At 56.0% G+C, this 24,598-nt stretch overlaps 1 protein-coding gene across 6 annotated transcripts in view; it reads left to right on the top strand.

Moving 5' to 3' along the window:
* Positions 1–24,598, top strand: part of KIAA0513 (KIAA0513 ortholog) — a 57,939-nt gene that overhangs the window by 20,614 nt on the left and 12,727 nt on the right. For all 6 annotated transcript variants that reach the window (XR_006961928.1, XM_047078869.1, XM_047078867.1 and 3 more), the window contains exons 2-4: positions 17,915–18,374; positions 20,597–20,696; positions 22,213–22,286. Coding sequence is in view for 5 of the 6 variants with exons in the window: in XM_047078869.1 (XP_046934825.1) it covers positions 18,046–18,374; positions 20,597–20,696; positions 22,213–22,286 (503 nt within the window). In the remaining variant the exon portion in view is untranslated. The remainder of the gene's footprint in view (positions 1–17,914; positions 18,375–20,596; positions 20,697–22,212; positions 22,287–24,598) is intronic.

Raw genomic sequence — 24,598 nt, forward strand, 5'->3', positions numbered from 1 at the left:
TTCCTTTGCTGAGACTTTTTATCATTCCCCTCATTCCCCAAACTCCTCACTTTTGGAGTTTTTTTCTTTTTCTTTTCATAACAACCGCTTTGAAGTCTTAGCTAATTCCAGTAAGTGTGTCACCTTGACCTTGGCATCATCTGTTGATTCCCTTTTCCCATGTGAGTTGAGGATTTTCCTCATTCTTGGATTCATCCTGACTGTTTAGATACTACATTATGAAACTCTGGCCCAGGTGCTCAGATTCTGAGTCCCTACCGGCTTTTGTGGGCCTCAGTATCAGTTGTGTTTTCAAAGCCTTCGTGGTGCCGTTCGGATTTGCCCCCCATGTGCCACCCCGTGGCCAGCGGTCTCTGGCAGCGGTCTCTCCGGAACCTCAGCGCCCAGAGTCTACGATGTGCTGTTGCGGATTCTGTCTGGGTGTGTGCGGCTCTTGGGGTGAGCCCAGGAGCACATCAGCAGCTTTATGGGCTGGTTCCCTTGAACTCCTCCCTCTTCCTGATGTTCCCAGGACTTTCCAGTTCCAGGACCCTCCTCCCCTTGGTCCTTGTGCCAGAAAGCGGGGGTGTTACTTCTCCTGCTCTGTTGCACTCTCCCCGCAACTTAGCTTGTGTCTGCGACTAAGCGAGAGGAGGGTCAAGAGAGAAAAATCCGGTGGGTTTTCACCCACTTGAGAGCACGGCACCTGCAACGGAGAGGAAGGCTCCTGCCTCCAGCGTTTTGGGCAACTGTGGACCCCTCAGCTGCCGTTGTCACCGCTCCTGCCGAGTCGCTGGGGGGCCGGGTGCAAAGAGCCAAGAAGACAGAGGCATGATACAAGGAACACCCTGGGATTTGGCTCACTGTGTCTGAGAACCAGGGGCCCCTTCCCTGCTCCTCAAGCGGGACCGCATGGCTTCCCCTGGGGCTCTGCCGTCTACACGGACGCACACTGCTGGGCGTCAGGTTATGGCGCGTCCAGGCAGGGGTCCTGGCGTGGGGAGCCGCAGACTCCCCCCTGCTTTGCTGGCGCTTCCCTCATCTACCTGCCACTGAGACCTCGCAGAGACCTCGGAGAGCCGCTCTGCTCATGCTGCCCGGCCGGGTGTCAGAGGCACATTCGGTGGGTGAGACGGCATGGTGTGCTCACTTCATCTCGCCACCACGGGGAAGCCAGAAGACGTGTGTTCTAGAAGCATTCGACAATGAAATCTGGATCAAACCGAGGAGTGAGGAAATCGGGGTGTATCCGGTGCAGGAAAATTGTGGTTTGTGTGGAGAAAGAGGGAAACAAAGGTTGAAGGAGTGGGTAGATGTTAACAGAACCAGCCGACCTGCAGGGTCCCGTGAGGGAGGCAGGGGGCCCCCTCCCTGGAGATTTCCTCCTTCCATCCCGAGGTGTCTGGGAAGTGTCTGCCCTTACGGAGTGACAAGGCGGTTCCTCGGCCCCCGCTCAGCCTGCCGGGTTGCAGGGAACGGTTTCGTTTGACCAGAAGCAAAGGAGCTTTCATGTCCACGCGGGGCTGTTGGGAAAAGTACACACGGAGAGAGATTTCTGCCTGAGGAAAGAGTCTGTACTCCGGGGTATCGGGTGTCTGTGCCCAGGCTGTCACCAGCGCGTGTGGCCTCGTGCGGTGCCGTCGGATTCGGTCTCGATAGGGAAGCCAATCCCATGGAGTAAACCTGTGTCTCCTTTTCTCTCGCTCGCTCGCTCAAATAAAGCGCAGCCTCTATTGCGAGAATAACTCTTGTTTTGCTGAGACGTTGATGCCCGTGACGGTGTCACCGAATTTCCATCTGCACACGTTGACCCAGATGAAAACAGAGACCAGGTGTGAACTGTAGAGCACAGCTTCTGATGTGGCTTCTTTCCCGGGTCTGTGATGCCGATGTGTCCTGAGGGTTTCCGTCTCCCTGTGGGTTCGTGTACCGAACATTCTGCAGATGCCTGACGCGAATACCATTCACCACTTGTGCCTCAGACTTGTGTTTTGCTTTTGGGTCTCTGTTTTTGTTTTTGCGTTGTTAGCTCGTCGGACGTCACCAGCAACAGCGTAGGGCAGACGGGGTAGCCGTGGCATCGTCCTGCGTTATTTTTGCAGAGTTGTAGTCCCAGAGAGAATAATTTACGTCTCGGTTTTCCATTTTGCGTGTCATTTTCGTTTACCGTAAGCGTTTTCCCCGACGCCACGCTGCCATTGTCGCTGCCCGCGACATTTCAGTGAGGCAGCAGAACCGGCACAGTTTTCTTCTCACTGAGCATTTAGGTTACGGTCACATTGTCGCTCCTTTTGCTGCGTTAGCTCCTGCTGCGCGTAGGTTTCTTGGCCATGTTTCGGGTTCTTTCCTTAGGACAAACTAAATAGACTCTTAAAATATTGTTAAACACGTTTCAACATTACAGAGGATTTCAAAAGACCACGAATGACCTCTAGAACACACGGCCGCATAACCCATTGACCAATTCCAGATTTCTCCATGTTGAAGAGCAGGCTTGGGATGTGTCAAGAGATTTAGCCAGAAGGAGGCAGGTGTTTGTATAGGGAAATGAAGAGGCATTGTGTGTGTGTGTGTGTGTGTGTGTGTGTGTGTGTGTGTGTGTGTGAGAGAGAGAGAGAGGGGGGGGGGGGCGGGAGGGGGAGGGGGAGGAAACTTGTGCCAGGTTGCTTGTGACCAACGGCGGTGTCCCCTCTGCACGCGGCCGTTGGAGAGCTGTGTGGGCAGCCCTGACCAGCTCCACATTGCAGAGCGCCGTGACCGCCAGCCAGGTGAACCGCGTCCAGGAGGATTTGCCTAGAGCCCTTTCTCCCGGAGACACAGATGTCCAGCGTGCGTGTTTCTTCTTTGGGCCAACGGGAGCGAAGCCCCAAGCCCGCAGACAGCGGGCGTTTGTTCAGTTCGTCCCTCCCCTCCCCCGGCTTCTTCGGAGAGGGGCCAAGTCCCAGATCTCTTAGGGAGCCCGTCCCGATCCAGTGATTAAGTGTGGCTCTCTCCGTGCCGGGGGTCGGAGCAGCACGAATTTATGTTGCCCGATTATTCAAAACGATGGAAGGCCGTGTGCGGCTATATCCAAATTGAATCCAGCTGTCCCCAAATTGTCAGCCGTGTCCTTTTATTAAAGGAACACAGCTTCTCACCAAGGGAGGGGTGTGCTTTGCAGTAAATTCTGACATTTGCTTGTATTGGAACCAACTCAGTGAATCAGTAGTGAAACTTCACGGGAGACACCTGTCACCGAACTCCTCCTTGTCGCCTTAAATGAGAGTGCTCACCGGTTCACAGAGGAGGTGCCTGGGACCAATGAGACGGTAGCAAAGTGCAAACTGTCCGTCCGGATGCTCGTGGGAGGTGACTTTGGTGTCGGGACTCAGGGCCACTCGTGAAGAACTGCGAGATTTAGCATCCTGGACTGTGGAGGGGCCTTTGGTGGGCAATCCAAGTGCTCCCTCGCTGCCTCCCTGATCCCCCCCGGGGGGGCTAATGGAACTCCTGGATACTTGGTTGTTTGGGGCAGTGTGGTGAAACGGAATCGGTTCTGGATCCTTCTGCAAGCTCCACGAGGCCGGACATTTGTCTCTTCCGTGGCTCTTCCCCACACATAACACAGCGCCTGGCCCGTCACAGTGGATCGAATTCGACACGGCCGAGTCACGGTTTCGTGGGGAGGTCTTTGTGGAGAACTAAAGCCGTCTCGCCCTCTCACCGCACTGGGGAACCAGCAGATGGTCCCTCATGTCTTTTTCCTGTTCACTGTGGGCACTTTAGATGTTTCTTTCTTCCTGGAGGTCATAAAATACGGGTCATCTTTGGATGTAACCTTTATGACAGCTGCAGTGGGGTAAGGCCCGCATTAAGCGTCATAAAATGTTATCTCGGAATGGCACTGGCACGAATCCTGGAGGTCCAAGGGCCTCTCCTGCTGATAACCTGCTGACGAGCGGATGTCTGCCCTCTGCTTCTGGCCGCCCTGGGAAGGAGGCTGGGGGCACCACCGGGCCGGGGAGACTGCTGCTTTGGTGGACCTCCCCCATTAGACTCTCTTCTTCCCTCCAGAGCCACGTAGACATAATCTGGTCCCTCGGGCAGGTGCCCACTCCTCACAAATTTGAAGACCCCTGTCCTGTCCCCCACACGTGACTTACTCCCCGGGTACGTTTCCTCCACTTTCCCACTGCTGCTCACGTGACACGATCGTCAGGTGGGCTCTCGTTTTCGTCTTTATTTTTTTGGACACTGTCCAGATCTCCAGCTGTTCTCTTTCCTTACATTTTTTTTTTAAAGACTTCACAAGCATTTGCATTTATTGAATTAAAAATGCCTTTGCCAGTTTATTTTTTCCCCACACAAGGAATCCTCATGGGTTGCTTTGGACTCCGTGATTGAAGAGAACAACGCGCGTGGGCTCTTGGACGTGTTTACTCGCCGTTGCTGCCCTGAGAGGGGCTGATTATTCCTTTTGCGGTGTAGGATTGGACGCGACGTTCTGAGAGCATCCTGACCGGTGGAAGCAGGGTGTGGCGAAACCGCCACTCCTGCTTTGGGTCCGCCACTGTCTTCAACACGGTTTTTTATTGTTGTTAGCGTCAGACACGTAGACTTGCGGCATGCAGTGCCTCTTGGGATTGGGATCGGGCACGTTTCTGTCAAAATGTCAGGCTCCCTCACCAGTAATTCATGAGTTATTCAAGGGCAGGAAGCGAACAGATTTATTATCGAGAGGCATCTCTTAAGACGCAGCCCACCACTGAGGTCTGCCGAGAGCTTTTTGGGTCCCGATTGTGTCGTCCCCTGTGGTAGCTGGCTTTGGGTTCTGCACATTCTCCGTCACCACGTTATTTACCTTCGAGCTTGAGTAATTGATGAAGATGTAGGTTAGAGCCCGGACTGGAGTGGTAGACCATCTTCCAGGCGCACCGTCTGGGTGGTGCGCCCAGCCACCACGTGTCGTTGAGTTTAAGACCTCATCGGTTTTAAGAGTCACCGTTATTTTATGCACAATGAGGAAAGGTCACATATTGCCATTTATACTGTCACACAATGCTTTTTATCACTTAGACTTTCTATTCTGTCCTTATCGAACGCATGCCTTTAAAATTGCGTCGACGTAGATTATCGTCACGTGTCACTCTCGTCCATTACGAGGAGGGAGACAGAAGCAGAGCATGTTGGCTCAAGGACTTCCGAAACTCCTTTACGTGCAGAGACCCGTTCCTCTGAAGTCCGTGGGTTTCTGTAAAATATCATCCTCCTTTGGGGAGAACGGGAGCACCGAGGGAGGGGCAGGAGGAGGACCGACGCTGCTCCACTCCCTGAGGGGGGTGTGGTTACACGGGGCTGTTCACTTTGGGGGAATTCAGTGAGGGACACAGTTACGATTTATGCACTTTTTAGTTTATTTTTTAGTTACTTTGAAAAATAAAAGCGGGTCCACTCTTGTCTCCAGACAATGACAGTGGATCATGATAAGCCTGCCTAAGGGCACTGATGAGACATCCAGTTTCAGAGATCTTAAAATGCAAAAAAACATGCCTTTCGGGGCAAAGAAACACAGCCTTTGTACATCTGCCTAATCACACAGTGTCCCCGACACGTCTGTCCGTTTCGCCCTCAAAGCTGTGATGAATTTGTCAAATACCTCGCTGAAGGTCAACCCCGATGCACACTTAGCACAGTGACCCCCGGATCTACGAGTAGGAAAGGAACACAAACAGCGCCCGTGATGAGGCCGGCTTAGACCGTGACCTCACCGCCTCCCCCTCAAGGTGCTCCCACAGCGACGCCGTTAGTAACCGCTCGCTGTTCCCTGGCACGGCCATCTCACTTAATGCATTCACAGTGTGTTCCGCCTTCCCCTCCAGAAGTGGGGCTGACATTTGTCCTTGTCTTACCTCCCCCGCCTGTCATCATCACTTCTTGGGAGACGAGAGATGGCGGAGGCTTCCCCTGGAGAGGCTGGGAGCTGTAATCCGTCACTCGGCAGCCACACGCTCAGTCTCGGTTCCCTGGACCGGCGTGGGCTCTCAGCCCCATCAGAACCCCTAAGCGTGTGCGTCGTGCGGGGCCTTGGGCTGAGCCCACGCTCTTTTCCCACACCCGCCGGTGCCCCTTTCCTACACGCACCCCCCGTAGCCAGCGCTCAGCTTTGTCCTCCTCTGCCCTCGGGGCGGTCCTGCGTGTCACATGTGCTCCTGCCTCATGATCCCCGAGTCCACTGTTAGCCTGGGCTCTCTCGGGAGCTACAGCCATCTAGTGTCACCTGTAGCGTGCCGGGTACGTCCTAGCCCAGGGGAGCTGGGGGCTGCGTTGGGATGGACGGCTGGAGGGTGTGTGGTTGGGATCCCAGATCTGGAATGTGGATCCCGAATGGCCACAGGCGCCCCTGCCCCTCCCCAGACCTCCACCCTGCGCTCTTCTGGTCAGGGACGTATTGCAAAAGCCCACCTCCAAGGAGGCCGCTTCTGGACACGTGGCCCCTCGGTTTGAGTGCCTCGGAAGCCTCCGGTTTCAGATTTGGACCAGGCGGCGCTAAGTGTCCCCCGGGGTCACGTTGCAGTGGCAGCTGGCTGCGTTCCACGGTCCACCCCACGGGAGACGTCAGGACCCTGCCGACAGGCTCGCTCTCCCGGGGTGCTTGTCCTCCCGTCTCTACGTAGCAGAAACTGACCCGGCCTCCCGAGACTGTCCTTGCCTGTGGGCGTCCTCCGGCCCCCGTGCCCGATGTGGTGCTCGTGCCCCCTGCCCGTCCACACAGTCGGTTAGATCCTTGTCCTCTTTTCCCTAATAGGTGTGCACTTCGTAAAGACTGGGTCTGCGAACTCCTCTGGGCACCTAACACGGAAAACAGGTTTGTTCGTCTCAGTTGGCTGGTGGAATGCGTTTTTCTTCGCCTCCTGGGTTATGTTGGAAGCCCACTGAGGTCAGGAAGGGGGTGGGTGCCTCCCCCACCGTGCAGCCTAGCAGAAAGCCTCAGGGGCAGGGCTTGTAAACTTTGTGTTTAATTTTTATTTTTTTTAAGTTGTATTTATTTGAGAGAGAGAGAGCATGAGCAGGGGAGGGGCAGAGAGAGAGGGAGAGGGAATCCCGTGCTGTCGGTGCAGAGCCTGATGCAGGGCTTGAATGCACGAACCGTAGGATCATGACCCGAGCTGAAACCAAGAGTCGGACGCTCAACCGACTGAGCCACCCAGGCGCCTCGTTAACTTTATTGACTGAGAAGTCAGTAGTGATCCTACCGCATTTCCTTCTTTTAGCTGTAAAAATACGGGCAGCGAGGGGCGCCTGGGTGGCTCAGTCCATTGAGCGTCCGACTTCAGCTCGGGTCACGATCTCGCGGTTCGTGGGTCCGAGCCCCGCGTCGGGCTCTGTGCTGACAGCTCGGAGCCTGGAGCCTGCTTCGGATTCTGTGTCTCCCTCTCTGTGCCCCTCCCCTGCTCATACACACACACCCTCTCTCTCAAGAATAAGCATTAAAAAATTAAAAAAAAACCAACAAAACACGGCAGCGGCGTTTTTCTGAGTCTTCCTTCAGCTGCTTCCTCCCTTCAGGGAGGCCAAGGGCGTTGGAGGAAGTGTTTGCGGCTGATCAGGGCCGGGTGGGTGGGCCAGCTGCCTGGGCACATGCAGCCTCTGCCCTGTGATCACCTTTGAACTCTGACCTGTGAGATCCCCACAACTGCCCTGGCCGCGAGGACCCTACAGTGAGGAAGGCAGACAAGGCTGCTGGCACACAGGGAGCCCCCCTGGGGGAGCGCGGTCCTGAGGTCACCAAGCCCGGGCCGTGAAGGGGCACAGCCGAGGAGACAGTCGCCCGGACACGCAGGGGCCGGAGCGCTCTTGCCAGGTGCCCGGCTCGGACGCACCCTCGGAGAGGGTTGCCCGTGAGCGCCCCGTCCTGGGTGGGAGCCAGGTGGGACCGCGCACGGCTGCGGGGACGTAACGGGAGCTGCCACCGTCCTCGTCGTCACGAGTGGAGCCCCCGCGGCCACCTGAGAGGCCGCTGCTGCCCGCGTCCGAGGGAGGGAGTCAGCGGGAGGACGGTCCTCTCCCCACTGGGAGCGGCAGCACCCGGCTCCTATTCCGGTTGTAAAATCGGAACGTTGGCGTCTGAGAGAATTCGGCCAGAGCGATTGGTGGTCTGGTGCCTGCCCAAAGCCCGTTGGCACATCTGGTCCTTGAGGGAAAGGGGCCCCCGTGCACACCTTGGTTACAACGTCCCCAGGCTCGTGCTGCTTCCTCCCTGTGTCGCCAGGAACGTCCTGTCTTCGCCCTGCAGGGGCGTGTGCCCCAAGCACACGGACACCTGTGCCCGGCTGCTTCAGTGCACGCCTTCAGACTTTTGGAGAGTCCTTTAGCGGGGCGCCTGCGTGGCTCGGCGCGTTAAGCCTCTGACTTTGGCTCAGGTCATGATCTCATGGAGAGTCCTTTAGAAATACACGTTCCAACGTCTCTGCTTCTGTTACGGAGCCTTGTAGCGCCTACAGGCCTTTTACAGATCTCGCTACAGTCGTCAGCGTTGTTCACGTGAGGACCTCCTTGACAGTTTTATTTTTAAAACTGGTGTCTGGGAAAAGTCAGCCTGCAGATGCCTCTGTCAGAACGAAAAGAACTGTATGGCCCAGCGCGGTTCCCTTTTTTGCTTTCGCTCCGGGAAGCCCCACTGAGCTCCTCGCCCAACATAGGTCATTGTTCCCTTGATTCCATGGGCCTGTAAGTTGCCCTGGGTCCACACTGACCAGGAGAAAATCTACGTCTGACCAGCTGCCCAAACGCAGTGACATCTACGTGGACATTGGTGACGTTTCTTCCTTGACATGTATTCATTCCCTGAAATGACTCTGGCCTCGCGGCCAAGAGGCCCAAAATTCTCTACCTGGTTCAGAGCCAAAGTCGGTGATCACCCGAAGACGATGAACGGATTCGCTTGTCGGAAGCCCTGGGGCTGCTCGGCCCCTGGAGAGGCACACGAGAGTCCTTGTTGTGGTCTTGTGTGTGAGAGGTTCTGAGCAACAGGAAGCGTGCTTTCTGCCGGCCTGGGCTGGTGGCCGAGGTCTGGCTGGGGTGCCGGAGGACCGAGCCGTGCAGAGGGGCGCAAGGGCCGGCCCGCTGGGTCCTTCTCTGACTCGGGACCGCGGGGGTTGGGGCGCGTGGGGGAGCACGCGCGGTGTTGAGCAAACGCAGCCTGAGCCGCAGGGAGAGCCCTGGCCCTGAGGCCGATTGTTTGTGGCAGGCGGGGTGCACGAGGGGGGTTCCGGAAGCATCTCCCGGGCGGAGAGGTGAGGGGGGTTCGCGCCGTCAGCCATGGTGCTCACGGCAGGCCCATTCGCCACAGGGTGACCGCGTTTAGCTCTCTCTTCTTCCTCCCTGTCCTCCGCTCGGGCGGCTTCAGGGAGGCACAGTCTTCCTGGAAACCGTCCGTTATCATATCGCATCGTAGGGGAACCGACCCGGGAGCCAGTAATCTGATAGCTGGTCTGCTTCACCGGTGTCAAGACCACCCTGGAGACCAGAAACCTCAGCCGAGGTTTGTCTGTCTCCCCTCGCTCCTGCCAAACCCCGCGATCTTCCCGCGAGGCCACCTTGAAATAAACGCTGTGCGGTGGACCAGAGGGGACTCTTCGGCAAGGTCACCCGCTCGTTTGCGGGCGGGAGAGGGACAGCCAGGCGCTAGGTGCAAAGCAAACGTCGAGATTTCCCTCGTGTGGTTGTGGTACCGATGGGAGAACCGGAGAGGGGTACACGGACACGGACGTGGGCTTTGTGGGCGCCGTGGCCTCAAGAGGCTTTATCCCCCCTTCTGTTTCCAGACCTCTCTGTAATGCTGTGTTCGTGATGGAGGGAAATGGGCACCAGTGAGCCCCACAAGCCCGACTGAGGGCTGGAAACGCCGGGCTCGTAGGGGTCCACGTGAGGCCCACGTCAGGCTCGAGGCTCACGTGGCTGGTGCACGGGCCCGGGGCCCGAGGTCCCCACGCTCACAGCGCTTTAGTGTCTCGCTCATTTTGTCCTGACGCTCCTAGGCTAGAACAAACACCAGGCACCCCAGTGGGTCCTCAGGTCCTAACAACATTCTGGCTGTCCGTGTTAGTTTCCTACGGCCCCTTGAACGAGTTACACAAAGTCGGTGGCTTACAGCCTCACACATTTACTGTCCCACAGTTCTGGGGGCAGTCTGATGGGGCCGATGTCAAGGTGTGGGCAGGGCAGGTTCCTTCTGGAGGCCCCAGGGAAGTCTCTAGAGTTTTCCAGCTTCTAGAGGTGCCCGCATTCTTCGGCTCGACGCCCCTCCTCCATCTGCAAAAGACCACTGTTCCAGCTCCTTCCCTGACTCTGACCCCTCTGCCTCCCTCTTCTGAGGACCCCTGTGGTTATCGTGGGCCCCCCTGGGTCATCCAGGACCATCTCCCCTACTCAGGGCCCCCAACTTGCCATGTAAGGTCACGTGTATGTAGGTTCTGGGGGTGAGGATGTGAACACTTAGGGGGGACCACTGGTTAGCATACTACACCATGAGAAAAACTATCTTTTATTTCATTCTTCGTCGGACGTGGCCGTTCTCTTTTCTTGTCCCGTGTTGACTTTTGCGCAATACTTTTCATTGCGGTAGACTGCAGAAAATTCAGCTTCGCAAAGATACGAGGTCACGGGAAGCAATCCAGCATGAGCTCACGGTGAAGCTGTGAACTGCTTCGGGCCAGTAGTTTGCTTTGTCTCTGGAAGATGTCCAGTATTGCTGTATTTTCCTCGAAATACTGAGAGATCCCACAGGACCTCTGTGAGTTTGCTCAGGTATCCCGGGGTGCCCCGGCACCAGTTTGGGAACCGCAGCTGCAGGTTAAAAGCATCCTGGCTCAGCTCCTTGGGCTGTGCCTCATGTGGGAAGGATTGGGGGTCCCCCCCTTAGCTAGGCTGTCCCCTCTAGTGGCGGGCAGCGTTTGGCTAAGACGTGGCTCCAGAAAAGAACGTGGTGCCCAAGTCCGAAGAGGCCGTCGGACCCACGGTCGACTCCTGGCCGAGCCCTGGCCCCGTTTCCGGCCCGGTGCAGAGGGGCTAAGGGCCACTGGCCTCCTTAGCCGGTCACACTGACCCTGCCCTCCCATTCTGGCTCCTGCAGTCAGGCGCTTTGGGGCACCCTGTGTCCACATCCACAGGGGAGGAAAGGACACTTTTCTGGGCTTATTCGGTTGTATTTTCTTTTTTTTTTTTTTTTTAATTTTTTTTTCAACGTTTATTTATTTTTGGGACAGAGAGAGACAGAGCATGAATGGGGGAGGGGCAGAGAGAGAGGGAGACACAGAACCGGAAACAGGCTCCCGGCTCCGAGCCATCAGCCCAGAGCCCGACGCGGGGCTCAAACTCACGGACCGCGAGATCGTGACCTGGCTGAAGTCGGACGCTCAACCGAATGCGCCACCCAGGCGCCCCTCGGTTGTATTTTCTTAACAAAATTTAATACAAAGGCCTAGAGGGCATCCAGTTGATAATGGCGAAGAAGGCTGTGTGAATTCAATAGGATGCCCATGTCTGGGGAGTGAACCATCATTAGAGGGTTAAGTCCTGGAGCTTACGTGAGTCTGATGACTGCAGGAGGGAGTTCCTTATATTCCGCTTCTCACCCAAGACCCTCACCTTCTCTCTGTTTGGGCTCTCTGTTTCACACAGAGCAGGTGGGGTTGAAAGTCTTAGGACTTGAGTCTCAGGGTCAAGGACTTTCAGTAAAGCAGTCAGCATCCGTCAGGGGTGTGCAGTTTTCCTGATTTGCACTGGCCCTCTGCAGCCCTTAGGCAAAGCAAGGCACGATCTCACGGTTCGAGAGTTCCAGCCCCAGGTCGGGCTCTGTGCCCAGGGCTCGGCGCGTGGAGCCTGCTTCGGATTCTGCGTGTCCCTCTCCTCGCACGCTGCCCCGCGCTTAACCCGGAGTGAAACAGATGAGTCAGAGTTCTGAATTTGGGGGCTCGTTGGGGTGTCGACCTTACACGTGGAAGGAGGGTGCAGATCTAAAACCCACCGAGTGTGTGTGGCCACAGAACAGACTTCGGGGAAGGTGATTTGGCAGCACCCGTCGTCAGCCTTAGTAACGTGCGAAGCTCTGACCCAGCGACCCCACTTCCAGAAGCGTACCCCCAGAGGGAGCTGTAGGGGGCCAGCCTCGTGGTCAAGAGCAGCGGTCCTGCGGTTGGATTGTGGGCGCTGTCGCTTCCTAGCTATGTGCTTGGGAGTAAGTCTCCAAGGCTTGAGTTGCTGACGTCGCGTGATGAGGGACGAGCTGGATGGACGTGATTGTGAGACAGCCTGTCACAGACGCCGAGTGAGCGAGGCTTTGCAGGCCCTTCTCTTTTTGTAAGAGCAGCACGTCTGCTAGTTCTTGGGGACACTGAAAGAGAGGGAGTTGCCTGAGGTGGATGGCCAGGGGCAGAGTCACGGAAAGTTCCGGATTCTCCCCCAGGGAGCCTCGTCTGATTGCTCAAGGTGCACGTACTGGAGAAGTCCTGACTCGGTTGGGGAAATCAGAGTTTGAGCAAAGCCCCGTGGGGGTGTGGCTGAGCAGCCACAGGAAAGCAATCTCCTTCCGAGTTCCTTCTGCAGCTGGGGCCGCAGGGCAGGGCGGGAAAGCCTGGGCGGTGTGGTGGGGGGGGGGGGGGAGGGATGGGGGAGGGGAGGAGGTCAGAACGTGACCACCTTGGCCTGCCCCCCGCCTGCCCCTTTGCTCCCGTCCTGTGCATACAGATGCCTGTGCCTGAACTCCTACCGCAGCTGTCCCTCAGCCTCCCGGTTCCCGAACTTTCCAAAGTCCTCGCTGCCTAGGCCCTTTGTGTAGGCTGTTCCCTCTGCCTGGACCACTCTCCTGTGTCAGAGGACCCTTGCGTCTTCCCGGGCGGTTAAGGCCTTTGGGTTATAGGTTGACGTAGAATTTTATTTACTTATTTTTATGCGTTTTTTAAGCTTATTTGTTATTCATTTTTGAGAGAGAGAGAGAGAGGGCGCGTGCCAGCGGAGGAGGGACAGAGAGAGCGAGAAAGAGAATCCCAAGCAGGCTCGGTGCTCTCAGCCCCGAGCCTGACATGGGGCTCGATCCCACGAACTATGAGATCGTGACCTGAGCCGAAATCAGGAGTCAGATGCTGCACCGACTGAGCCACCCAGGTGCCCCCGAATTAGAATTTTAGCCTAATTTGGTTGGCTAAACCAGGCCCAGGAAGTGAAGTGTAAGTACGATCGCAGGAAGGCTTGTTCTACTTCAAGGCCACAGAAAAGCATTTTCAATGTGCACGTGGTGTAGTTGCAAAGATGCTGCTGTGATTTAAAACCCCAGGTCTCAGAGTCTGCGGCCCTGGAGTGGGTTCGGGAGCCTCCAAAGGCACTGGGGCACGATCCACAGATGTGTTTTCTTTGGCCCACGAGGCGTTTTGAAATGAATTCGAATTCGCTGCCCGCGTTGGGGAACTGGAGGATTTCACGTAGTACATTTCAGCAGTTCTTCAGAAAGCTCTTTAGATCTGGTGCCGCTGGGTCCGCGTTCCCGAGTGCCGCACCTGGTGGCTCTGAGCGGGGACGGTGCGGTTGGTTCCCAAGGGGCCCACTCCCTCTGGCCGGCCCGACATAGGTGGTCACGTGAGGTGTGGGATCCTGTGTGTTCAGAGCGACCGTCCCCTTGTCCCGCACGGAGGCTCATAATTATGCGTCCTTCCTGAAGGAAGACGGTGGGATGCTTCCGAGGCCCTTACCACCGGCGGCTGCTTCTCCCTGGTGTCTGAGCTCCGTGGCCCGATTCGGCAGCCCTGCCTTCTCTGCCACGAGGGATGGCATCCCCAGGCTGAGGGCGCCGGGGGCCGGCAGTGTGCGGTGGCCGTGCCCTGCTCTGCAGCGGGCCTGGGTCTGCGCGCTGTGGCCCACGGCGCCCTCACGCGCCAGGACTGGGTCCCCCGCCACTTCTCCCTCCCCTTTATGCCTCTCCCTCCTTCCTGAGCCCACGGAGGAGGCTTCTGGGAAAGGATGACCTACTCCCAGAATTTCGAGCTAGGGAGACGCTGGGAGAGCCGCTTGCTAGCCTCAGGCCGGACCAGAAATAGCTGTGATAATTCGATCTGATCGCGACGCCCCGAAGCTGGGGGTTCTGCTTTGGGTACGTGGGTGCAGCCTGTCCCACCGCGTGACACTGTCTCGAGGTACGGAAGTTTGTTTCCCTTTCCCTCGGAATTTTTACTTGTTCACAGACTGCATCCCTGTGATGCAGAACAAAATCGAAAGGTGCCAGGACTATAATGCACTTGTCTTCTTTTCCAGCCCTTTTCTGTACGTATGCTTCACTGTTACATAAGAAGATTGCAATTCACGCCCTACAATATTCGCAGCAGCCAGACCAGAGGACGGCATGCTGGGTTGGGGGGGGGCGGGGTGCTCAGGAAATATTTTTGACTGCAGACCGTTTTGTTTACTTGGCTGTGAAGGGAACATCATTCACTCACGTTCTAATTATTTCCAACTGCATCATCACTGATTACTGTTGCATCACTTTGTGAGAATTTATTTGCCAGTTTCCTGTATTTAGATCCCACCCCACCCCCCCCCCAATTTATCAGGATTAGAAATACTGTTGTTGCTGGGGCCCCTGGGTGGCTCCATCAGTAAAGTCTCCAGTTTCGGCTCAGGTCATGATCTCACGGTTCACGGGTTCGAGCCCTGCATCGGGCTCTGTGCGGACAGCTCAGAGCCTAGAACGTGCTTCGGAGTCTGTGCCTCCCCCCCTTTCTCTCACCCTCCCCTCCTCGAGCTCTGTCTCTCTCTCTCTCTGTCTCTCAACAATCAACATAAAATTAAAAAAGAAATACTGTTATTACAGGGAGCATTTTTCTCCACGTAACTAGCTTTGAGTTGAATTATTTTCTTAGGATACATTCCTAGCATTTGAATTCTTGGATCAGAGGATAGAAGAGTAAGAGCTATAGAAAATACTTTCCAGGCGTACCTGGCTGGCTCAGTCGGAAGAACACAGCACTCTTGATCTTGGGGTCATGAGTTTGAGCCCCACGGTGCGTGCGGAGATTACATAACCCAACCAACTGACAAATAAATAAATACATAAATGAAAATAGTTTCTAGAGCCTTATTTTTCCCTGTTGTCAGGGTTACTTGAGGGTATTAACTTGGCCGTATCCTCATCAGCGTTTAGATTGCATTTTAAAGTTTCTGCTAACTTAGTACCTAATGGCACCTAATTGTTTTAATTTGCTTATCTGCCCGTGTGGTTATTAGTGTTGGCTGAAGAATTGCTTAGGCATTTAGCAATAGTATTTCTCCTTCGTGACTTGCTTATTTGAATAGTTTGTGTATCTACTCGGATACAGAGTTTTCGGTCGGGTTGGGGTGGGTGGATTTCTGATACAGATATTACTGACCCAATTCTGTCATACTGACTGCACACATTTTCCCAGTGTGTGATTTTTCCATTTTTAACATCCAGTGTGTTGTTACAGGGGTGATTTTCTGTGCTTTGGAGAATCTGAGAAGGTCGTGGCCAGAAGGATCTTAGAATTCAAGCCTGACTGGGGCACCTGGGGGGCTCCGTTGGTTAAGCATCTTGACTCTCGATCTCAGCTCAGGTCTTGATCTCAGGGTCATGAGTTTGAGCCCCGTTTGGGGCTCTATGCCGGACATGAAGCCTACTTAAAAAAAAAAAAGAATTCAGGCTAGACCACAGTGTCTCAGTCGGGGAGACCCCGGCCCAGAGAGCAGAGCCCGTGGGCACAGGTGGTGGGAGGGGAGTCAGGGCCGCCCCCGGCTCCAGACCATCACCCCTCAGTCTCTGCCTCTCTGAGTGGTAGTGCTGTCTCCTGAACCCCTAAAAACCCCACGTTGCTCTCCTGGCCCAGAAAGTTCTTTTTTTTTTTTAATTTTTTTTTTCAACGTTTTATTTATTTTTGGGACAGAGAGAGACAGAGCATGAACGGGGGAGGGGCAGAGAGAGAGGGAGACACAGAATCGGAAACAGGCTCCAGGCTCTGAGCCATCAGCCCAGAGCCCAACGCGGGGCTCGAACTCACGGACCGCGAGATCGCGAGATCCCGCAAGATCGCGAGATCGTGACCTGGCTGAAGTCGGACGCTTAACCGACTGCGCCACCCAGGCGCCCCGAGAAAGTTCTTTTTTTTAAATTTTTTTTTTTTTCAATGTTTATTTATTTTTGGGACAGAGAGAGACAGAGCATGAACGGGGGAGGGGCAGAGAGAGAGGGAGACACAGAATCGGAAACAGGCTCCAGGCTCTGAGCCATCAGCCCAGAGCCCGACGCGGGGCTCGAACTCACGGACCGCGAGATGGTGACCTGGCTGAAGTTGGACGCTTAACCGACTGCGCCACCCAGGCGCCCCCCGAGAAAGTTCTTTTAAGTGGAGGTGTTCACTTCTCTTTTTTGGGCCAGCGCAAGCTTCGTAGGACTCTACCGAAGATGTGTCGTTGTTACTCCAAGAGCAAGGAGCCAGCGTTCCGTCTCCCTGACTCAGGGCATTTAAAACTATCCTGGGCTGGGGAATCCGGATGAGCCCGTGATCGATTTGTGAGCATCAAGCTCTTAACAGGCAGCAAAGGCGGTTCTGATATTGAATTACGCTCAGGAGACGCATTGCGGCCGTGTCGCCGGCCACCTGTCGGCTAGATGCTCGGGGTCTGCCGAGGGTGAGGAGAAGGACGTGTCCAGTCTTGCGGTCGCTCTTGTCTGGGGGGAGCTGACGTGGCAGGAGGGCGCGATCTCGCTTCCTGCTGAGCTGTCTGCCGCTCCTCACCCGGGAGGGAGGGTCGCAGAACCGGTGGGTGACTCCCCAGCTGGCAGCCAGGAGACCCCGTTTAGGTGCGAAGGTTCCGGTCCCATCGTGCACCCTCCCGGCCCTTCGAGCACATTCACGGGCAGCTGTGTCCACCCATTCACAGACGTACGGCCAACACTCCCTTAGTCGAGACCGTGCTGGAGGCTGGACCGCTACACAGGTGCTCCAGGGGCTCTTACTCCAGAGGGATAAGCAGAAATGCCAGTATCTACCCGTGAAGCTAACGGAATTGCAAATGGGTGCAAATCAAATACGGAGGGGCGCAGAGGAATCGCTGAATACTTTTGAACAGGGGTGGCGTGAGCTGCTCGGGAGAGGTGGGGCTGTGTCAGCCCGGGGCGATGGACGGCATCCGGGCAGCGGGAGGCAGGAAGAAGGCACGGAGCGGGAAGGGGGAGCGGCAGAAGGAACGGGCGCCACAGATGCACGCCGTCCCCCAGCCCGCTGTGTGCAGGGAGGGGGCAGGAAGGAGAAGGGGGGTCCGGGCAGCACATGATACTCAGAAGTCATCGGAGGGCGTGCGAGTGACGCGAGAAGGGACGTCTGTGTGGCGGCCTGCGGAGGTTCTGGGTCTTGAGTGGAAGACTCCTCGGAAAGGAGCCCGGGAGGGAAGAGACCCCAGGCCGGCAGCTGAGGGGCCCCACGTGCTTAGCAGAAGCGGCTTTTCCCACCGAGCTGGGCGACACCATCTCCCATGGCCGCTGACTCCCAACAGCAGGGAGCAGGCCCGTGTATCCTTGGTGATGTTCTGATTCTAGCCCGGGGTCAGCCTTTTTGTTTAGTGGCATCACTCTGGTGGCCCAGGGCAGGGGGAGGGCCAGCAGGCTCGGTGCCTCGGAAGTCTGTTGAGCTCGGAGGAATCCCGATTGTTGGTGTTTATTCGTGCGTTTATTCGACAAAGAGTTACCGAGTGCCTACCACGTGCCAGGCGTGTGACAGCAAAGTAGACGGTGACGAAATGATGTCCATGTAGAGACGTCCCGAATTCTGGACGTCTGGAGCCTGTTCCCTATCCAGGGAATCTTGGGGCCTCGCTGATTCGGCGGAGTCTGGAGTCTCAGAGCTGCGTTCCCCTTACGCGGGGCGTAGCAGTAACGCTGATGTGCCTTCCCTTCTAGATGCCTTAGGGCGCGAGAGCCGCCCCAGAGGACGCCTGGTGGCCAGCAGCGCCCGAGCAGCTCGTGTGTGTGGCCTCCAGCTCCCACCGACGCCCCTGGGAACGCGGTCCGCCTGGAATCCCCCCCAAACCATGGAGGCCCCGGAGGTGCCCGTGGGCGCCCTGCTTGACTTCGGGACTGCGCCAGCTGCGCCCTCGCCCCTGGAGGCATTGCCTCCGAAGCTGCAGGATGGGGACAGCTCGCAGGGCGACGGGGCTTCGGAGAGCGAGACCACGGAGTCCGCGGACAGCGAGAATGACATGGGCGAGTTGCCCTCACACCCGTCCTGGGACCAGTACCGCCGCTCCTCCTCCAACGAGTCCTTCTCTTCCAACCAGAGCGCCGAGTCGGCTGAGGACGAGGAGACCCAGGAGCTCCGGGAATTCATGCGCGGCTACGTGGACAAGATCTTCTCTGGAGGGTGAGCCCCCGGGACGCGGCTCTCCGTCGGGGTGGGGCTTGCGCTCCCGCACCTGCCGGTGAGGCCGGAAACTTTCCGTTTCCCAGACTCCTCTTCGTGCTCGTGGGCAGCGGGGCCTTCAGCAGCTGCCAGGGTGGGGGCCCTTCCTTGGTCCTCTTTCTTTTTTCTTTTTTAATTTATTTATTTTGAAAGAGGAAGAGAGCCCGCGTGCGGGAGGGGACAGAGAGGGAGAGAGGATCCCAAGCAGGCTCCGTGCTGTCCGCACAGAGCCCGACGCGGGGCTCGAACTCACAAACTGCGAGATGATGAGCCCAGCCGAAGTCGCACGCCCAACCGACCGAGCCCCCCAGGCGCCCCGCTTGCTCCTCTCTCTTGCCTTTCCTTCGCAGTTTTTTGGGGTGTTAATAGGCGCCCTGGCAAGGGAACACACGGAGCGGAGGGGGGTTGGGATCACGCGGAGGAGGGGGTGTCTGTGGGTGGGTCCCCGCTTGTCCATATCTCCACGTGGGGGTGGGGCGCAAACCCAAAGCCCTGGGCTTCCGACGTCAGCCGTTGCCTTGCGTCCCGGCCGCCCGCTAGTCCCTGGCGGCCTCGCCTCCCGTCTGTGGTCTGTGGACCCGCAGCGTCAGCGTCCCGGGAGCTTGGGGCAAGTGCGGGTCTCGGGCCCCAGCCAGGCCCACTGAGTCTGAATCTGCATTCTAACCGAACCTCTGCACTCTCTGTACACGCCCTTCGGTGAGAGGAGCTGAGGACCCCACAGGACAAGTTTCCAGTTTTATTAACACAGTGGGAAGTTCTGCCTGTTGACACAGTGCAGAGAGGCATTATTTCCTACCGCGCTTTGGGTCCCTTGTTTGTAATCTGGCACGGTTGACGCCTGCCTTTGCCAGGTGTATCTCTGTTTCCTTTGCAGTTAGAAGAGGGGGGAAGACCAGGGGCCCCCGGTGGCTCAGTGGGTTCAGCGTCCGACTTCGGCCCAGCTCAGGATCTCACAGTTCGTGGGTTCGAGCCCGGCGTCAGGCTCTCCATTGGCAGCTCGGAGCCTGGAGCCCGCTTCGGAGTCTGTCTCCGGCTCTCTCTGCCCCTCCCCTGCTCGTGCTCTGTCTCTCTCTCAAAAGTAAATAAATCTTTTTAAAATTCTGAAATACATGATAATAAAACACGTAGAAAAGGAAAAAGAAAAAAGGGAAGAGCTCAGTGAAATCCGAGTATCGGACTCTCCCAACATGCATTCGCGTTTGACTTTGAACGCGTTTCTGTTTGACTAACACTGGAATGAGTCAGCTTCCTCTGAGCACACCCAGTTAATGAAAGGGGAGAAAGCCCAGAAGCCTGCTACTCTGTCGGGAAGGCCGATCTATATTTGCCACAGCCCGTCAGCAGTACGGAGCAAGGACAGCTGAGCTGGACGCGTCTTCGAGAGCATTCCAGAAATCGCTGCAAACCGGCTGGCACCTTCTCCTGTTTCATCTGGCGTTGGTATTTTGGGATAAGTGAGACCAAGATGTTTCCCACAAAACCTTAAATAAATGAAAAATCGCATGAGCTGATTGAGCCTCAGCCTTCTGCCGCTCCTTTGTTTTGCCTCTACGTGTGGGGTAGCGTATCGGCTTTCCACGAAGAGTGATCAGAAGTGGTTTGAGGTCGGGGGAGCGTTCGGTTCCCCCACCCCCTCCAGGGTCCCCCAGTCTCCCTCACACACAGAGCCAGGATCGTCAGAGAGGCAAGCAGGCTGGGTCCTCATGGTAACTGACCGTGACCCCTCGCATCAAGGCAGTGTGTCCTGCTGGGGCTGAGCAAGTTAGGTGTTCTGGAATGTGCTGTGGCTCTGTGCTGGCTTCACCAATGAGTGGGAAGGCGGCTGAGCTAGAGAACCAGGCCCTCAGAGGGTCGTGTGACCCCGGCCGGTGCTCCCATGTTACGGGAGGCAGGACCGAGGGGATGGAACACGGGCTTTGGAGCCGGGACATCTGGATGGAGCTCCCATTTGCCACTCGCCTGCTGTGTCTGGTCCCCTGAGCCAGTCTCCTGTCTTTGAAATAGAAACGACCCCATTTCCTCATGGGGGTCGCCTGAGGGTGGGGTGAGCCGGGGCCGGGAAAGGGGTGGGGGGGGGGGCAGGGCAGTACTTACTCGTTCCTCCTCCCCCCCCCAGTCCCCTGCTGTGGCCGTGTTTGTTCCAGAGTACTGAAAGTTGCTTTCTTCTCCTCTGTTCCTTTCAGGGAGGACTTGGACCAGGAGGAGAAAGCCAAGTTTGGGGAGTACTGTAGCAGTGAGAACGGAAAAGGCCGGGAGTGGTTTGCTCGATACGTGAGCGCCCAGGTGAGGGGTGGTGACGGCAGGTGCTGGTGATCTGGGACACTCGGGCCACGTCTGCCTCACCCACTTTGGAGGAAAGAGTCCAGGGAAATGACCCAGCAGGAAAACAAGTAAAACTTACTCAAAGATGTTCTGAAAAGGCCTAGTTAGAATGGCGGGAAGTGGGAAAAGTAGCTCGTGTAGATGCCCCCCGCTAGAAAGAAACGTGAGCAAACTGGTCTTTTAAGTGCGTGAAATGACAGGCAAGTTAGTTTTGTTGTGTTTTGCTTACAATTTATTTTATTTTAGAGGGAGAGAGAGCAAGTGAGTGGGGGAGACGGGCAGCGGGACAGAGAAAGAATCTCAAGCAGGCACCACAGTCAGTGCAGAGCCTGACGTGGGGCTCGATCTCACGACCGTGAGATCATGACCTGCGCCGAAATCAAGTCGGACGCTCAACCGACTGAGCCACCCAGGTGCCCGGGACAAGTTTTTTAAGGGCAAGCTTGTGGACTGTGTCCATGCATAGTTTTATTCAATAACTCACAATATTCAGTTTTTACAAAGATCATCAGGGGCGCCTGGGTGGCGCAGTCGGTTAAGCGTCCGACTTCAGCCAGGTCACGATCTCGCGGTCCGTGAGTTCGAGCCCCGCATCGGGCTCTGGGCTGATGGCTCAGAGCCTGGAGCCTGTTTCCGGTTCTGTGTCTCCCTCTCTCTCTGCCCCTCCCCCATTCATGCTCTGTCTCTCTCTGTCCCAAAAATAAATAAACGTTGAAAAAAAAAAAAAAATTTCAAAGATCATCAAGGCAGTGACAGCCATGTGAATTCAGAAAAGAATTTTTTTTTTTGTAAATACCTGCTAGGTCCTTTTTTTTCTGTAAAGTAGCTTAAACTCTTAGCTTTGAAAGTATTTTTTACTTTAATTTTTTTTTTTTAATGTTTATTTTTGAAGGAGAGAGAGACAGAGCGTGAGCAGGGGAGGGGCAGAGAGAGAGGGAGACCCAGAATCCAAGGCAGGCTCCGGGCTCTGAGCCGTCAGCGCAGAGCCCGACGCGGGGCTCGAACCCACAAACCACGAGATCGTGACCGGAGCCCAAGTCGGAGGCTTCACCGATGGGGCCGCCCTGGCGCCCCGGCTTTTAAAGTGTCTTTATCACAATTTATTGGCTCCAAGAAAAATTAGAAGATGCAGATCAGCAAAAATAGAGAAGCGACCCATAAATCTACAACCCAGAAATCGGCCGTGTTGCCGTTTGCGGGGTTTAGTCCCTCCAAACCGTTCTGTGTTGTGTGGGCGGGTGTGTCGCATCCCTAGACTTAACAATTCCGAGGAGACGCGGGAAGACGTCGGCTTGGGCTTTGCCGAGCGACGGTCGTGTGTCTGGGCCAGCGCTCTGCTCGGGGTCCCGGTTTCCGTGGCGCAGGCGGGGCTGCTACCGCCGGGGGCTCGCGGGCCCGGCTGTGTGTAGCGGTGCCCGGCGCGGTAAGCCCTGTGCCACCTGCGCCCCCGTGACGCGTCTGCCCTGTTCCTGGACAGCGCTGCAATTCCAAGTGCGTCTCAGAGGCGACCTTCTACCGCCTGGTGCAGTCTTTCGCCGTCGTCCTGTTCGAGTAAGTCGTGCTGTTGCTCACAGCCTTTGTCCTACGATCGTGTCTCCCCCCGACCCCCGTCCTGCCCCATCCTAACCCAGGCCTTAACAGCACCTGCTCGGAAATCCCGGCATCCACCGAGAGGCAAGGCCGTGCCGGCCTCTCGCGGGAGGGAGTTTGGGTCCTCCTCCCAGGCCCCCCCGCAGGAGAGGTTAGGGGACTGCACCTCCGCCAGGGCCCTCGGGACAGGCTGGGATAACACGCACTTGACCCTGCCCTCCTGCGCAGGGCGGTGGCGTTTTCTTGATTTCCTGCCGTGAAGTGCTTCGAACTAGACAAGCGCCCACCTAATGATCGGATCGGATCCGATGAGTGCAGCCTGCCCGGCGTGCTAATTAGGCCCCTCTGGAGCCTTTTATCACAGACAGCACAGTAGTCCCCGCAGGGGGTGTGCATGGGGGAGGCAGGCCACGTGAGTGAGTCACGGGCTCTCTCCCCCTCAGGCCGCGGGGCTCTAGGGCTGCCAGACCCACGTCATCCATCCTGGACCTGCGTCAGAGCAGGCGACAGCCCCCCCCTTCCCCCCAGCATGAAATGGAGGGGATGTGGCTCTGCCTTGGAGACGTGGGACAGCAGCTTTACCGATGCGGGGGAGGGGAGGCAAGGCACCGTGGGTGGGAAAGGACAGGGTGGGGGGGAAGCCCCGATCTGACAGTCATTTGTGCCCCTGCTTACCCTCCTTCCGTCATCATGGCCTCAGAGCAGCCCCGTGGCTTGTCCCCATGTCCCCATTGCCCTTCCAGGCTTGAAAACTCCCTCCTCCCCTCAGAAAGGTAGCTGCTCTTGTGACCCTTAGCCCCCCTGTGTCTGGATGTCCCCTCACCTCTCTCTGTTCCCCCACGAACGTGGAGCACGGACTGGAGGGGAAAGACCTTAAAAAGGAGGATCCCCATGTTTCCGGCGCTTGCTCAGAATGTCCCAAGTTGAAGACAGGCTCCCGTGGGGGGCTTCTGGGTCTTGGAGCTGGCAGGGGGGCGGGGGGCAGTTCCAAGCAGGCCCAGCTGTCTTGTGCACAACAGGCTCACCAGCACTGAGACCGCTCAGCTTCCAGTCACATCGATAGGAATTCTCACGAATCCATATTTTACAGAGACTGCACCTGTTCCGCTTGGCGACAGAAGTAGTTCATTCTCCACTTCCTTTGAATTTTCCCTTAAATAAAATTGGGGTGGGGGGGAGGAAATTCCCTTCAAATTCCAACCGGACCGAAACACAGAATCTCCCCCATTGCTTTGTGAGTGTATATATTTTTGTGTGTGGTTGGGAGAAAAGAAACCTTGTAATATGTTTTAAATATTTACTAATTTTTAAAGTTTATGAGTTTTTTAAAAAATTTCTAGCTTATGAGTGTCTTTCGTTTTTACTTTTATTTATAGTCTTTTATGATTTTATTGGCAGTTTAGTGAAGTTTTATATTCTTTTTATATTGAAAGCTAACTGGCCCTGACCCTACTGTCTAGATAAAGTCCATCCACTTTTTTTTTTTTTTAAATAATACTCATCCAAGGTTAGGAACTAAACGGGAAAGAAAAGTGCAGAAGCACAGGATAGGGAGGCACAGCGCCTAAAATGGAGAGGGGGTCCCCTTTATACAGCCCTGCCCTGGCTCCTGCGGTCTTCCCCCTGACAATGACTCCTGTGGATGGTGTGCACCCCAGAGAATCTGTGTCTTTCCAGGAAAGGCACTGCACCCACACGCACTTCTGCATTTGTGACGGCTCTGTGATGTTCTGATATCTGAACGTACCAGCGTTTCTCCGACTCATGCCCTCTGGATGGTAGATTGTTCCTCTCCCTCATCTGCCCTGGCTCACGTGCTGCTAGACGTCACCGTCACATCTGCAGCTGTCGCAGTGCACATTCCTAGTGGCAGACGGGGCCCCTGTTTGAAGATTTCCCGCCCCCCCCCCCCACCTTTTCGCTTGCTGAGTTGACCGGACCTCTGTGTAGCTCATACATCTTAACATAGTAAGAACAATACAATAATGATAATCCTTTACATCTGGAGAACATTTTTGAGTATAGAAAGGTTCTTGTGTATACTAATTAGATTTTTCAGCAAGTGACGTAGGGCAGGGAGGTATTCATATTCCCAGTGGTTCTCAAAGTGCTGTCCCGGGGCCCAGGAGCATCAGAACATCAGCTTCACAAGGCAGTATGTTAGAAATGCAAATTCTTAGGCCAACTGCCCCAGACCCACACAACCAGACTCTGGGGGTGGGCCCAGTACACATCTTAACTGCCCTCACGGTGATTCCGACCTAACTTAGGAA

Source organism: Lynx rufus, unplaced genomic scaffold (genome assembly GCF_022079265.1).
Source record: "Lynx rufus isolate CCGP_SWC_20201006 ecotype Redwood Valley unplaced genomic scaffold, mLynRuf1.p SCAF_16, whole genome shotgun sequence".
Taxonomy (NCBI): domain Eukaryota; kingdom Metazoa; phylum Chordata; class Mammalia; order Carnivora; family Felidae; genus Lynx; species Lynx rufus.